The sequence below is a fragment of the Clytia hemisphaerica genome, unplaced genomic scaffold, assembly GCF_902728285.1.
Source record: "Clytia hemisphaerica strain Z4C2 unplaced genomic scaffold, Clytia hemisphaerica genome assembly, whole genome shotgun sequence".
Lineage (NCBI taxonomy): Eukaryota > Metazoa > Cnidaria > Hydrozoa > Leptothecata > Clytiidae > Clytia > Clytia hemisphaerica.
The window spans coordinates 168,951-184,630 of NW_027103979.1; the positions used below are offsets into that span (position 1 = coordinate 168,951).

A 15,680-nucleotide genomic window follows, 5' to 3' on the forward strand; every position below is an offset into this window, starting at 1 on the left:
TTTGACCCCACTTATCTCTTTGCGAGAATACCAGCCGAAATCAATAAACATATTGGTTCAAGTTTGATTCTAACATAAGAATAACCTAAGAATAAAACACCCCTTCTCATCACAGACCCACTGGGAAACCTTCACACTAGATAAATTGGCCAAAATATTGTCCTCAGTAGAAAATTATACTCTCATTTTTGTCCCCGCTGAAAATCAGATAAGCAAATACTCACTGTAAAATATTGTGCTATTTTTTCATTTCACTGAATTTTCTGGCTAGAAAACAATGGAATTCAAATTCCCAGCCACAAAAATAATTGGTATATCAATTCCCATCGAGTTTCGGTCCATTACTTTTATCCCCACTGACTGATAAAATCCTACCGGATCTGTGAGAAGGGGGTGTAATAAACAAGAAAACCTAAGAACAAACATCAAAATGTCATCATCTTTTTCATTTACAATTTTCTTCATCGCTTCCATCCACGCAATCCTTTTCACCATCGCATTTCCATTCTTTAACAATACAATTCTTCCCATTCTTACATTCAAAGTTGGTGGAGTTCGGACATTGACGAATTACTGAAAAATAGAAATGTAAGGATCTCGAAGACACATCCTTGTCTCTGTGTGCCCAGTGGAACTCTTTTCCTCAGTGGGGATAAAAATTCCTATTAAAACCCCAATGCGGATAGAAACTCTATTGTTCCAAGGTTAAAAAACCCAGTGGGATGGTTTTGGAGTGCAATTTTTAAGCATGAAATTTCGAGTGGGGTTGAAATTCTAGGTTATTTCTCCCATCGGGAACGAAATTTCTGCCAAATTTTCCAGTGGGCCTGGGGCCCCAGCGGGTCTGTGACACAGGGGTGTTTGACAAAAATCATGTTGAGATTCTCCATAAATTTTAGTACCTTCTCCCAGTGAGAACAAGAGGGGGTTTCGGGGAAACCGATAGACAAAATTTTGAAATGGTGAAGGAAGCCTAATACCGATACCGATATTATATTTATGTTTTTTTTTCGAAAAAAATGAATTTTCAGTTATCAAATCTAGTGTGTAGTAAAAAATTAGAAACTGTACAAACAAGTTTTGTACTTTATGAGGCCCCCCAGTCACCCTCGACTCCATGGCTTATCTAACCCCCTTACGCTATTGATGATTCTGATGGACGCGTTGACGGGGGATATAAACCATTCCTCCAATTTTACGGTACTGGCCTCTTTAAGTCACAGAATCGTTTATCGGCCCTGGCTAGCGAGGGTGGCCCCCCAGTCAACCCTCAATTCAGGTATTCAGCCAAATTTTTTCCCAATCACGTATTCACGCGCGAAAAAAAAATTTTCCGCACACCATTTTGTTTACATCTTTTTTAAACGATACCTTATCGGGCTAAATTTAACCTTTTTATGGTCTTTTAAACAGATTGACTTATCTTATACCAAACATTTTCGTCAATATATAAAGTTTCTTTGCTAGTTTTGTGACCTTTCTCGATTGGTCGACTTTTTAAGGCCTCCTTTAAGCTATTTGAGCTTTCATAAAGCAATATTTTGTCTGCCGCGCCAAAGTCTTGCTGTTACGGGGGCAAATGCAAATTAAGATTTCCCCAATAATTTTCCTCGCAGACCCGTAAGATGTCTTTTATTTAAATTTAATTAAATCGAGGTTTGGGCCAATGATGGTCTGAGCCGTAGACTTCAACACAGGCTTCATAGGGTGGCGTGGTGAACTAGAGTCGTGAATTCTTAAGTTAACCCCCCCCCCCTATCGGAGGGAAGAAAAGAAATGGAAAATCAGAACGCGAGCGAAGCGAGCGCGAAAATTTGTCAACAATTTTCGCTCTCCTTTGTTATTGAAAAACGGCCTTAATACGCTATTGTTAGTCAAGTATGCCTTGTTTGATCACACAATTTTTGATCTTTAACACTGACCATTTGTTGGCAAAAATATGGTACGGCGAGTGACGTACCTGTCGTACCCGGTGCGGCGTTCCAAGAAATTCGCCCAAGAAAAAATCAAAAATCTAGAATGCCTAGATTGCATGAAAACGCACGATGTGCATCATGATGTGAAATATTTTTTAATCGTTCGATGCTCCACAAGATGTTTTTAGAACTACCTACTTTTACTTATTATTGAAGGAGTAATTACCGCCTTTACTGTCTCTAAGTTACTGCAGCATCAGTGTATTGTATTGTGGTAGCAATATAAGTGAATACGGAGAGACGACCATATCATTTAGTGCTGACGGAGAAAATTTTATCTAGACTCATTCGTTGGATGATTTTGCAACAAAGTTGCATTAAAAAATGCGCCCGCAGAAAAAACGAAAATAAATCGTAAAAGTTTTGCATTTTGATAACCTCACCATAGATAAGACAGCCGGGCTGGATGATAACGATTTCTGTTGTTCATCTCTGTCGTTTTTGCTGAATTTTTTGATCAGAGACATAATAGCATCTTTAATGAAATTTTTTGGTTTGTCGTTAATACTCACTTCTCAGTGTGTTTTAGACATTAATGATATACTCTTGATAATACACTTACATTATAAAATCATTGTACTGTAAAGGAAAGATCAACAATAAGAAATTTAAACAAGCACAAAATGGCTGGGCTGAAAGAACTCAAAAATTAATAAAGTGCCTCGAATGCCTTCACAATAATTCAGTGAAATTATTTTAGATATCAATGAAAATGTACATATCAAGATAATACTGTGAAAGTTTCAAGCTAGCACCTTCAAAATTTATCATTCAAACTGACAGGAGAGTTGTCATCTTGAATATAGTTTTTATAATCTCAATTTTGGTGAAAAACTATTGTTTCCACAAAATACACGTTTTTTTTTTTTAAGAACAAACTATATAAGAACATAAGGCTTCGAGGCCCAAAAATTTAAGAACATTCTAAGGCTTTGGAAACTTAAAAACATGCATTTTCTGAAGAAATTACATCAAAATGCTCAAAAAATACTGAAAATAAGAACATCTTAAGAACATTTTTAGGCTTCAAAGCCAAAGAACTAAGAACATCCGAAGGCTTCGAAATTTTTTGACGTTCTTATAAAAAAAAAACGTGTTCTCCTAAGATGTGTCCAAAATTAGTTCAAGTGTTCTATTGGGTACAGATTCAAAGATATCTAGCAAAAAAAAAAACTTTTTGTCAAAGAAAAAACTATCTACCAATAACAAATAAACTGATCATCTTGATGTTCTTATAAAGCTCGGAGACAAAGATGGAACAGCAATTAACTGAAAAGAGAATGCGGTACATATTGCAGCTGCGGCTTTCTTAAACTATGACCTCACCATGGAAATAGGTCAATAGGAAATCCAAGATTGTGCGAGCGAAGCGAGCAAGAAAATTTTACTGGTTAAAATAGAATAGCTTTCTTTTTTGATTTTCTGCATGAGAAAGGTTAGTTTTAACCGATTACTACCGACAAAAAACAGGCAATTTACCGATACCGGTAGAAAATGAAATACCGTAATCCCGTCGTTTTTTTCTCGTAATACCGATTTACCGGGGGTAAAAAGGCCCAATACCGTCATACCGTAAAAGTGAAAACCCCCCCCCCCCAAGAGTTCTTGAGAATGAAATTGTTGATGGTTGATGGTTGATGTAATAAGTTCAGAAAAAAAAAATTCCTAGGTTTTAGCCAAAATATAATCCTTCTCTTGTTTCCTATTAAACTATAGGATTATTCCCAAACTTCTTCATATTTTGGTCAAAATATCCCAATTTACTGACTAATTTGTCAAAATATTGGCTTGGAGCCCATATCTTAGACAAGAAATATTTTTCAAGAATCTTAGGGTAGATCTACATTAAATGATGTCCTTCAAGGTACTTACTAAAAGGACATGTTGTTTCATCGGATCCATCTGTGCATTGATTAATTCCGTCACATATTTGATTTCTCGTAAAACATCGATCTTCTGTGGAGCATTTTAATTGCCCACTCTTGCATTTGACTGGTATGAGAAATTGTGAAATGTGTTAAGGTATGTGTTCACCTTTCTTGACACATTCTCTTTAATTGATCATATCTTTAGAACAACAAATTTTTATATATCAAAAGTATATATTTTCTGAAAGCCAATAATATTCTCTTTCTAATGGTAAAAATTTCAGCTGATGAATTTAAAAAACTGGACAGGATATAATTAAAATCTTAAGAATTTTAACCTTACCTACTTCAAAGAAGTTAAAGTCACCCATAGCTTTTGAATTTTGAAAAAATAATTTCGATACATGTTCCCAATAGATTGAACTAAAAAAGTGTCTTGGGACTTTTTTTGGAATTGACTTTAACTCTTTAAATCCTAAATTCTGTAAAAATATTCATAAAAAAGTAAATTTAAATGTGATTTTTTCAGTTATCTGTAAATTGAGGAAAAACAACTCGGTTAGAAATAGAATCCTAAGATACTTTTTAAGTTTGATCTTTTGGGAATCTCATAAATAAAGAATGAAGTCGATATCTAAATGCTATGGGTGACTTTAAGTTCGTTAAAAGTAGTATGGTGTGGTAAAATTTCGTTTTTTTCTACATCAATTTGAAATTTTTAACGAGATGATTGCTGTTTATTTGAGTAATCAGTGGAATGTGTCAAAAATATTACTTATTCAATAGAGGTGAGAATAAACATCAGCTGAATTCTCTCTTTTGTCTTTGCTGTTTCCGAAAGAGACAATTATATTTGAGTAAATAATCCATCATAAGACGAACTTTGTTTTGAAATTTAAATTGTTTATAACTCTGGATCAAAAAAAGATTTTAAGATTGCGATTTTACCAAAATTTTTCTCCACTTTGACTGAAAAATTTTTTTTTGACAAAAAATCGGAAAAAAGGTGTACACAAACTTGAATAGCTTGGAAATTATGGTGCTCTGAATTATCTTTCCAACATTTCAACGGTATATAACTTCATAGAATTAAAACATTGGTTGAAAATGACAAACTAATCAAGAATAAGATACAATGGACTTCAGTATTGGATAGAATCAGGTTTTTTTTAGGCTTTGTTTGAAGATATCTGACAGGAACCCAAACTTGTTAATTTCCAAGATGTGTATCTGACAGCATCCGTGTATGAAAACGTCCATTCGATTTTTGGTCAATTTTTCTATATTTTGAAAATTGAAAATTGATTTTTTGCAGCAATTTTCGATATTTCATAAAGTTCAAAAATTGAATTTCAAATTTTGATCCAATTTACATTTTTTTTCACGCCCAAAAAAATTGAGAATTGAATATTCATCCAGTTTTCACTATTTTTCAGTCTCAAAAAAGATTGAAAATGTAATTTTGGTCTATTATTTTTAATTTCAGAAAATATGTTGACTTTTAAAATTTATTGAAATTCCGATAGGGTTCAAAACGGAATGGCACTAGTGAGGAGGCCTGGGAACTAAATCCAAAACACAACAAATTAACACAGGTTAAATGGATATCTATTTATAATTTCGTATAAAACACCCCTGTTCCCATGACCTGGTGGAAAATAAAACTTCACCGGAGTGAGTCTGATAAAAGATTAAAATCGGCTGCGGGAAGATTTTTAAAGAAACTTTCCACTGGGGTGGAAATTTGAGCCTTTTTTGATTGGTGTGATTTTCGATTAGGTTCTTGGGGATTACTCATATGGCGTTCTAAATCTCCAGATCTACTAAAGGTACACTTTTTTGTGACTCTAGTTTTTTGGGGGATTTTCTAGTTGATATATACACTTTTCTACCTGTTTTTTTGCTAAGTGCAAGTGTGCTTTTTGACCGGGTAGCCTGGTTTATATAAAATTTCACCGGGGGTGGACAGCTTTTATTTCAATTTCTCACTGGGGTTGAGATCACTCAGCTTTAATTACCTGGGGTGAGTCATTTCTTCAATGGAGCTTAAATTTAGGCAATTTTTTTCACCAGGTTATTCACCGGGGCGGACCTGACAGGGACACTGATTTAGGGGTGTTATAAATAAGTGTTTTCAAATAAGTAAATCTACGACTCAAACAGTTGGATTCGTTTAACGATTATTGTATTCTGTATCGTATCATAACTACACACATGTTTTCTTGCTCCCACGTGTGTGCATGTTTCGTTCATTCAATTTTTGACGACATTTTTGGTCAAAAAATTGAATTTCGATGGCAATATTCAATTTTCAATTTTCAAGTTAAAAAATTGAAAATTGAATTTTGATTGCAAATTTCAATTTTTGTTTTATTTATTTGTCGGAAATGAACTGAAATTTCCAGTATCATCTTTGATTTTGTAATATTTAACTTCTTGCATTGAAAATTGAAAATAACATTTTCAAATACTGAAAATTGTGTCGTGAAAAATTGAATTGACAAAACAAAACCAATTTCCTATCACGCTTGCTTTCCCATGAAAACAGATGATCAAAACAAGCAGTGTTTCATCGGTACCAAAAAAGAACAAAAAAGTAGAATGTTTTATTGTTTCTTGCTGTCTAGTTCCCAGGTCTTTTGCAGTTCGGATACTCTTTGGTCTTTGTCTGCAAACATAGTCCTGCAGTGTGCCTTTTTTATTGAGCAACGCCCTTTTTATAAGAACAATTTTACAAGAGCACAAGGCTGAAATTAAGGTCCGGGGGCAATGGGTTTGCGAACTAACGGTATGTGCGGGCCAAAAATTGGCTTTTAAAATTGCACCCTTATAGTGCAGCAAAAATCAGTGAAAATTATACCCTTAGAGTGCATTTTCCCCAAAATTTTCGATCCCTTTCGTGCAAAAAATGGTCAAAACTCTAGCATTTTTGGTCAAAATATCTAGATTTTTCAAGAAATTTCTGAAATTTCTACCCTTACAGTGCATCTCTAGTTTTTCCGACCCTTACAATGCATTTTAAACGTATTGGAAAAGGTACCCTTAGGACCTGCACATACCCGTCGGTCCTTTTGCCCAGCTGCCCCCCCCCCGGAATTAAGGCCAAAACCTAAAAACAAATTTAAGAACAATCTGAGCCTCAGATTTCTAAAAAAGTACTGATTTTAAATCTATTTTAAGTTCTCAAGTAAAAAAATCGTAAGAAAATTTAAGCCTGAAAAATTCAAAAAATCAAGAACAGATATGTCTGAGCCAAAGTATACTTACTGGTTCTTATAAAACAAACTTGTAATTATTTAGAAAGTGCTTGATAAAGATAAGTCTTTAGTTTACATAGGACTGTGTTAGGAATGAAATTTCTTCAACTTTAGTGGCACAACTACCTGTCAACTAAGGGACCTTTGACGTACTGCGTAATCAGAAAGTTTCAAATGACCTAACTCATTGAGCATCCGTGTATGAAAACGTCCATTCGATTGTTGGCCAATTTTCAATATTTTGAAAATTGAAAATTGATTTTTTGCAGCAATTTTCAATATTTCAAAAAGTTCAAAAATTGAATTTTAGATTTTTATCCAATTTTAGATTTTTTTTCACGCTAAAAAAAAATTGAAAATGTAATTTCGGTCTTATTTTTAATTTCATAAAAAATATTGACCTTCGAAATTTATTCAAATTCCAATAGGCGTCGAAAGGGAATGGCACTAGCGGTAGGGAGGAAGCCTGTGAACTAAATCCATAACACAACCTTTTGTCTTTGGGGATCTGGGAGCAAGAAAACATGTGTGTAGTTATGATACGATACATAATACAATAATCGTTAAACGAATCCAACTGTTGAGTCGTAGATTTACTTATTTGAAAACACTTATTCATAACAGTATCCCTGTCAGGTCCGCCCCGGTGAATAACCTGGTGAAAAAAATTGCCGGTGAAGTTTTATTTTCCACCAGGTCATTGGAACAGGGGTGTTTTATACGAAATTATAAATAGATATCCATCTGACATGTGTTAATTTGTTTTGTTTTGAATTTGGCTCCCAGGCCTCCTCACTTCTTTTGAACCCTATCGGAATTTCAATAAATTTTGAAAGTCAACATATTTCCTGAAATTAAAAATAATAGACCGAAATTACATTTTCAATCTTTTTTGAGACTGAAAAATAGTGAAAACTGGATGAATATTCAATTCTCAATTTTTTTGGCGTGGAAAAAAATGTAAATTGGATCAAAATTTTAAATTCAATTTTTGAACTTTATGAAATATTGAAAATTGCTGCAAAAAATCAATTTTCAATTTTCAAAATATTGAAAATTGACCAAAAATCGAATGGACGTTTTCGTACACGGATGATTGAGGTAGAGAAAAATTAGACTAACAAAGAAGAGGCTGAATAAAGCTATTGTTTCCTTTGTCTTCTTTGTAACTGGTTGTAAATCATTTTCAACTTTCAATTTTTTTATCCGAGACGTTTTTTTTACAAATTGGTTTGGTTTTGTCAAATTCAATTTTTCACGACACAATTTCAGTATTTGAAAATATTATTTTCGATTTTCAATGCAAGAAGTTTATATTAGAAAATCAAAGATGATACTGGAAATTTCAGTTCATTTCTGGCAAAATTAAAAAAAAAATTGAAACTTTCAATCAAAATTCAATTTCCAATTTTTTAACTCGAAAATTGAAAATTGAATATTATCATCGAGATTCAATTTTTTGACCAGAAATGTCGTCAAAAATCGAATGAACGGAACATGCATGCATGCTCCCAGATCCCCAAAGCGTGTGTGCATGTTTCGTTCATTCAATTTTTGACGACATTTTTGGTCAAAAAATTGATTTTCGATGGCAATATTTAATTTTCAATTTTCGAGTTAAAAAATTGAAAATTGAATTTGGATTGCCAATTTCAATTTTTGTTTTGTTTATTGCCAGAAATGAACTGAAATTTCCAGTATCATCTTTGATTTTCTAATATAAACTTCTTGCATTGAAAATTGAAAATAATATTTTCAAATACTGAAAATTGTGTCGTGAAAAATTGAATTGACAAAACAAAACCAATTTTTTATCACGCTTGCTTTTCCATGAAAACAGATGCTCAAAACAAGTAGTGTTTCATCGGTACCAAAAAAGAACAAAAATGTATAATGTTTTGTTGTTTGTTGCTGTCTAGTTCCCAGGTCTTTTGCAGTTTAATTTCCTTCTGGGTAAATACACTATGACATAAATTTCACGTGGAAAAATTTCCTTTACGTAATATATACTCTTCGGATACTCTTTGGTCTTTGTCTCCAAACATAGTCCTGCAATTTTACAAGAACACGAGGCTGAAATTTAGGCTTAAACCTAAGAACAAAATAATTATGAACAATCTGAGCCTCATATTCCTAAAAAAGTACTGATTTTAAATCTATTTTAAGTTCTCAAGTAAAAAAATCGTAAAAACATTTAAGCCTGAAAAATTAAAAAAATTAAGAACAGCCCAGCCTGAGCCAAAGTATACTTACTGGTTCTTATAAAAAAAACTTGTAATTATTTAGAAAGTGCTTGATTAAGTCTTTAGGATACACAGGACTGTGTTAGGAATGAAATTTCTTCAACCTCAGTTGCACAACTACCTGTCAACTAAGGGACCTTTGACGTACTGCGTAATCAGAAAGTTAGCGAGTTAGGTACTCCTTGAGGTAGAGATAAATTAGACTAACAAAGAAGCGACTGAATAAAACTATTGTTTCCTTCCTCTTCTTTGTAACTGATTGTAAATCATTTTCAACTTGCAAATGTTTTATCCGAGACGTCTTTTTTACAAATTGGTTTGGTTTTGTCAAATTCAATTTTTCATGACACAATTTTCAGTATTTAAAAATATTATTTTCAATTTTCAATGCAAGAAGTTTATATTAGAAAATCAAAAATGATACTGAAAATTTCAGTTCATTTCCGGCAATAAAAAACTAAAATTGAAACTTTTAATCAAAATTCAATTTTCAATTTTTTAACTCGAAAGTTGAAAATTGAAAATCACCATCGAAATTCAATTTTTTGATCAGAAATTTCGTCAAAAATTGATTGAACGGAACATGCATGCATGCCAAAGACAAAAGGTTGTGTTATGGATTTAGTTCACAGGCTTCCTCCCTACCACTAAAGCCATTCCCTTTCGACCCCTATTGGAATTTCAATAAATTTCGAAGGTCAATATTTTTTATGAAATTAAAAATAAGACCGAAATTACATTTTCAATTTTTTTTTAGCGTGAAAAAAAAACTAAAATTGGATAAAAATCCAAAATTCAATTTTTGAACTTTTTGAAATATTGAAAATTGCTGCAAAAAATCAATTTTCAATTTTCAAAATATTGAAAATTGACCAACAATCAAATGGACGTTTTCATACACGGATGTGACAGTCTACTTTTGGTTATTTTGGACAATTTTCATGGTGGACAAATTAGAAAATATTTAATCCTTCGTCTACTTTTAGTGATTTTAGCCACTTTCAAATTTGCCTTCCGAATTTTTCAAAATTTGGAGAAATTGAAGATTTCAAATTTATGAAAAGGTTTTTTCGATTCACCAATTTAAATCATTTCTAAAAATTTATTGAAAAAGAAATTACCGCATTAGAAAGAATTGATAAGAACTTACATGGGCAATCTTGCTCATCCAGATTATTTCGGCAATCGTTGTAATCATCACATCGCCAATGTTTTGGAATACATTTTCCATTCAGTTTGCAATCGAACCATCCAGGGATACTGCAGGCTAGAATGAATGAGAAGATATAAAAACGATTAGTAGATATGCATATATATATATGCTATTGGGTAGTCGTCTATGACGTTGCAGCTAATGCTCATCTTACAACTTTTTCCAATGATTGTAATATTCCAGTTTCCCGCGAATTGGGAACAGTAAAATTTGCGCACGTAGAAGTCATGCATTGAATAAACAAAAATTTCTTACCACTTTTCGCCGGTTTAAAAAGCACCGAAACTGATAAAAAGCAAAAGATAAATGCTGCCGATTTCATCTTAAAAAATATAAATGGATGAAACGTTTCATGGGAACCTACTGGCCAAGTTTCAGTAGATCATTTATCTCGGATGAGAATTTAAACCTCGTTTATTTAACCTAGAGCGTTCGCAATATAATGGATTTTCATAGTTTTCTGTGGCTTGGTCTGCTCTCAATCTCAATGGTTTTACCATATAATATATATTGAGTGTCAATAATCTAAAGGTCAGGAAGAACAAGTGTCCTTGGGAAGAACTTAATTCTAAGGCTGATTTACACGATAGTAACATGACGGTTAGACGGCCGGGTGATTAAGAATCGGAAAATCGAAGCTTTTTCCTGATATCTAATCGAGATTTTCCATAGATTTTTTGTAAAAGTAACGAAAAATATTTTGATGATAAACTTTTCTACAGGAACTCCCTACATATGAGATAATAACTATACTACCCTTAATATCAGAGGCCGAATTTTCAGAGAAATTATATAATAATCGCAAGCTGTGTGAAACATTTCATAAGAACCAGTAAAGATTCTTTTAGTTTTATGACACTTTAGGCTGCGCGCTTCCCCGAGAAATTGATTTTGATATGGATGTGTAAATTCCCGTCCGAGTTACCCCAATCTTGGAGTAACACCTGTTTCAATTTTCTTTAAAAAGGTTTAGGAATCCAATGATTGTATTCATTTCTAGCCATTCAAATTTTTAATTCAAATTCAATGAAATTTATAGATCTCTCATATAAAACTTACTAATCAAGTTTCTAAAACTCAAAAACACAAACACGGGGTAGCTCTTGGATGGGAATTTTATGCAAGATACGCCCCCCCCCCAGCTCTATATCATAACATATCAGAGAGGTAATGCATACAGCCTAGACCATCGTGCGAAGGAGAAAGCACTACTGAGTGAGTACCACGGACCAACTATAATATTTCTTTGACAGATTGTATTCCATTAGCGCATTATTTTTCAGCGAACACAACCGCACAGAAAATCTACCCCTACCTAAGCATCATTTTCGATTAACCCCGGGGGGGGGGTCAGGTCTGGGAGTGTCGAGAAGGTGGATGGGTATATCCTTCCCGGGCCAAAGTTCGAAAATTGACCTTTTGAAAAACTGAATTCCATTTTTTGCCCCTTTTAATGACGTTTTTGCAAACCTTTGGAAAATTTTCCTAGCCTAAAATTACGAAAATTTACGACCCTTTGATTATTGCTAGAGATTTTTGGCGCGAAATGGTTCATGATGGTAGCTCTTTTGCACTTTGCACCATTATTTGTACTTATGCAAGATCGGTCAAACGACGTCAAACAGGTTTTTCGGGTTTTTCGGGATTTTCCTTTTCATAATTTTCAAGAAAAAAATAAAGAAAAAAAAGCTCCTCCTGCCTCAGGGAATCTCCAATGAAGATGAGTCTCTTTCTCTTTCAACTCAGGGAATTTCCTGACCTGCAATGCAATGCAGGGTTTTCTCTTCGGGTCGACCAGCTTTATCTTCCTGGATGTTTCATCGGTTTCATCGAACCAGATGGAATCGTGCCACAAGAAACATTAGAAAGTGAACCAATCACCCTACAAATATCTATCAAGCATGACAGCACAGCCTTTCAAAATATCAACAATTTAAAGTGGTAAGGTTTAAAATTATATACAGTAAAATTTACGAGTAAAATATGAAGCTATTTATCTCAGAAATCATAATCTAGGTAGTAAGTAAAGCAAAAAGGTTTGACAAGAGGCAGGGGTTTACTTTGCCACAAAACAAAGATCCAGGCGGTGTCAACTGAACCCTATTGAAATGATTTTCTCAATCAAACAATCAAACTCAACCAAATTTTATCGAACGATAGGTGTTCGATTATGTGGAAATCATCTTGACTAGTTTCCAGTCTGGAAAGGAGGGAAATGTTACGCCGGAGCTGCGCCAACCTAACTGGAAAAAGTTGATGGTAGCAGATCTCAAACCTCAAATCTACGCCGGAGATATCCGGCGCACAAGTCGCTATTTCCAGACTGGACTAGTTTATTAGTTTGGTTATAAATACAGTTCAATGTTGTTTGTCATATGTTCATCAAATAGTTTGATTAGTTCAATAACTCGAGAATTCCAGTCTCCATGAGATTCCGGTCCTCAGGCTCAATTAGTGTAAACCTACCATAAAGTCGGGCGGGTAACTTGCATAGCCATCAAATGACTGACCAAATAAAGCAGCAAAATTTCAAAAGAAATGAACTACAGTACGCAGCTCTATGTGCAGCTCTACTTCTACCATTTTGTTTTGATTTCTCTTTGTATTTTAATGACCAGCCAGGTCATTCCTTTGAGGGGTATGCATGTTAGTCTCCACTGATGTAAGTAACCCGTTATCACAGTATAAACCCTACAAATTAAATCCAGTGGCCAAGTAAGGGTCGGGGTTGGGGTTGAAGGGGGGTGTAGACAGAAATGGAAACTACAAAGCAATCGAAAAGAAAATCTTGATCATGGTTGTCTCCCTAGAGAATGAAAGTGAAACTCATGTCTCCCAAACTCTCCTAGCCAACCCAGGTTTTTGTTATAGGTAGTGATAATGGCAATTTGCTGTTTTTTCTTGGTGTTATTGTATTTTAGGAGGTCTTCCCGGTTTTTATTCTTTACTTTGTCGAACTGTTTCTGTAAGTTTTCAGCTTTGTATCCTCAGGTTCAGAAAACTCAAGTTTCAACGAATGTGACACAGCACAGGGAAAAATCTTTCAGCTTCATGAGCTTTAAAGGTGATGTTTTTTAATAAGAGTGACATCGTTTGAATACTCATCGATTCTAATTCACAAGCTTTTTCACATTGGATTGACACAGATGTGGAGCAAGATTGGTCAGAAAAAGAGGGAAAAAAACATTTTTTGGTTTATATCAGCATATTATTATCCGACATGCGTAAATAGTGACATTTGATTGGCTTCTTTGCTGTCCAATATTTTCAAATATATAGCTTCCATGGAGGCTGCATAATTCAAAAATTGACGTCACACAACGAGTTCAATGACAATTGAGCATCTTTTTGACGTTACGTCACAAAATAAAAATAAGACTTTCGAATAAAAAACTACCAAGAAACCAGATTTACAAGCATATAAATTGGAATAAATTTAAATAAATTGGAAATATTTTAGCGATGAACGGAAAATAAACCGTTTATTTGGACGCAGTCTCATCCAATATGAAAAATATTGGATTCGACTTTGTCCAATAACTGCTTAATACACCTTTTCCACAAAAACAATTGCGTTAAAATGGATCCGTTGAAATTGGGAGGTAAACATAAATGGTAGCGCGAGTAGCGGCGGTATGGCTAGCAATCCATGGAGTACGCTCGCGTAGTACGGCCCAATTTCAACACTACATTTCCGTCACGTAAATATACTTCATGAATTCTAGACCTGTATAAAAGTTCCCGCATAAAACAAGAACTCATTTGCTTATATCTGGCTTGTTTATGTTCCTAAAAATACACTGAATTTGAAAAAAACAAACAAAACAAAGCTTTCAAGATGCTAGCAGAAGCTATTAGAAAGAGAAAAACAACAACTTCGGTGGTTCTTCATTCAGTTGATTTGGAGGCTCTTTTGGCATCAACATTTTAGGTGTTTTGTAAGGCTTTTTGCCTGAAAACCGCAATATAGAGCTTTGTTTACCTCCCAAAAAGTGTTGCGTAGCAACAACGCGAGGAGGTGGAATTTCCGATAAGGTGTATTATAACAATAGCTAAACACTGTCATTTAGTGGAAGCACTTCGATCTATGAAGCGTCTTTACATCTTAGAACAAAAGAAAAGAACAAAAGAACAAAGGAATTACCTATAGCCACCATTCCACAACCTTGGGGAATTGTGATTTTACAGAAATGGGAATCCTCATATCGAATAGAGCATCTTCTGGAAAATTTCATTCTTCTCCATAAATGCAAAAATGAAAAACGAAGAAGCTTTTGTTTTCTGATCGACTTTTTAAATTAATCTGCCATGAAGTGTTATAAAATTCCTTATAGAAAGACACATTCTCCTATGAAGAGGCTTCAAAAAGTGACGTAGAAAAAGGTTGTTAAATAGTATGTCATTTTATGTTAACAATTTTGTAAAGTAGTGACCTACCACGGAGCGCTGACTTTTAGTTTTATAACTTGTTCTCACTTGTTTGGTTTCCTTGCTTAAAATCGAGGTACTTCCACTAACTGACTGTCCTGATATGAAATAATAATATGTGTCTGGTACGAAACGGAATCACTTATGTAAAAATGAAACCTTTAAGTAATTGAAGCCAACCATTAAGATGAAGTATTTAGCCCCCACGTTAAATAATGAGATTTCAGCTTCTCTCAAGCACATTAGGTCCCCCAAATATTGGAAACATCTTTAACGCCCACCTTTTTTGGGCTTTTAGGAGGTTGTAACCCCACAACCTACTTACTGACGCTATGATTCTAAAGTACAGTTTTTCATGTTTTAGTTTTCTAGTTAAGTAAATCGGAAAATTTTATTTTTAATGCATTACCTGAACTTTGGACTTTTGGCTAAACCAAATAAGCCAAAAATTCTAAAATTTATCAGCCTGAGTCTGAGGTTTAGCCCCAAACCAAATTTGAAATAGACAACCCCTACCTAAAAATACGAAAAAAAGTTTTCATGTTTTCTTAAACACTCTCAAAAGTTTAAAACTATATCTATGAAAAGACTTAAAACTGCTTGGAAAGCTAGTAAAAGAAAAGTAAAAGAAAACTAGCCTTATGGGGCGGGTTGCATGCTGTGAGTCCCAATTCAGTGAATCAATATTCATGATA

The 15,680-nt window shown here is 33.9% G+C and overlaps 1 protein-coding gene across 2 annotated transcripts; it reads right to left on the bottom strand.

Moving 5' to 3' along the window:
• Positions 1-413: 413 nt before the first annotated feature.
• Positions 414-14,767, bottom strand: LOC136810872 (low-density lipoprotein receptor class A domain-containing protein 3-like). Of its 2 annotated transcripts, none has more exons than XM_067067462.1 (4): positions 14,702-14,767; positions 10,495-10,611; positions 3,849-3,968; positions 414-573 (listed from the first exon to the last, which is right to left on the bottom strand). In XM_067067462.1, exons 1-4 carry the CDS (start codon positions 14,712-14,714, stop codon positions 446-448), a joined length of 378 nt encoding a protein of 125 aa, XP_066923563.1. In that variant the 5' UTR covers positions 14,715-14,767; the 3' UTR covers positions 414-445. The 2 variants fall into 2 exon arrangements, with proteins under 2 accessions (XP_066923563.1, XP_066923564.1); XM_067067463.1 differs by lacking the exon at positions 14,702-14,767 and adding an exon at positions 10,813-11,077.
• Positions 14,768-15,680: the final 913 nt, after the last annotated feature.

Coding starts and splice junctions, on each gene's coding strand:
- LOC136810872 (XM_067067463.1), bottom strand. CDS start 10,879: ATGAAATCGGCAGCATTTATCTTTTGCTTTTTATCAGTTTCGGTGCTT. Junction 10,612..10,812: donor TTTTAAACCGGCGAAAAGTG/GTAAGAAATTTT, acceptor CATTCATTCTAG/CCTGCAGTATCCCTGGATGG. Junction 3,969..10,494: donor GGATGAGCAAGATTGCCCAT/GTAAGTTCTTAT, acceptor TTCTCATACCAG/TCAAATGCAAGAGTGGGCAA.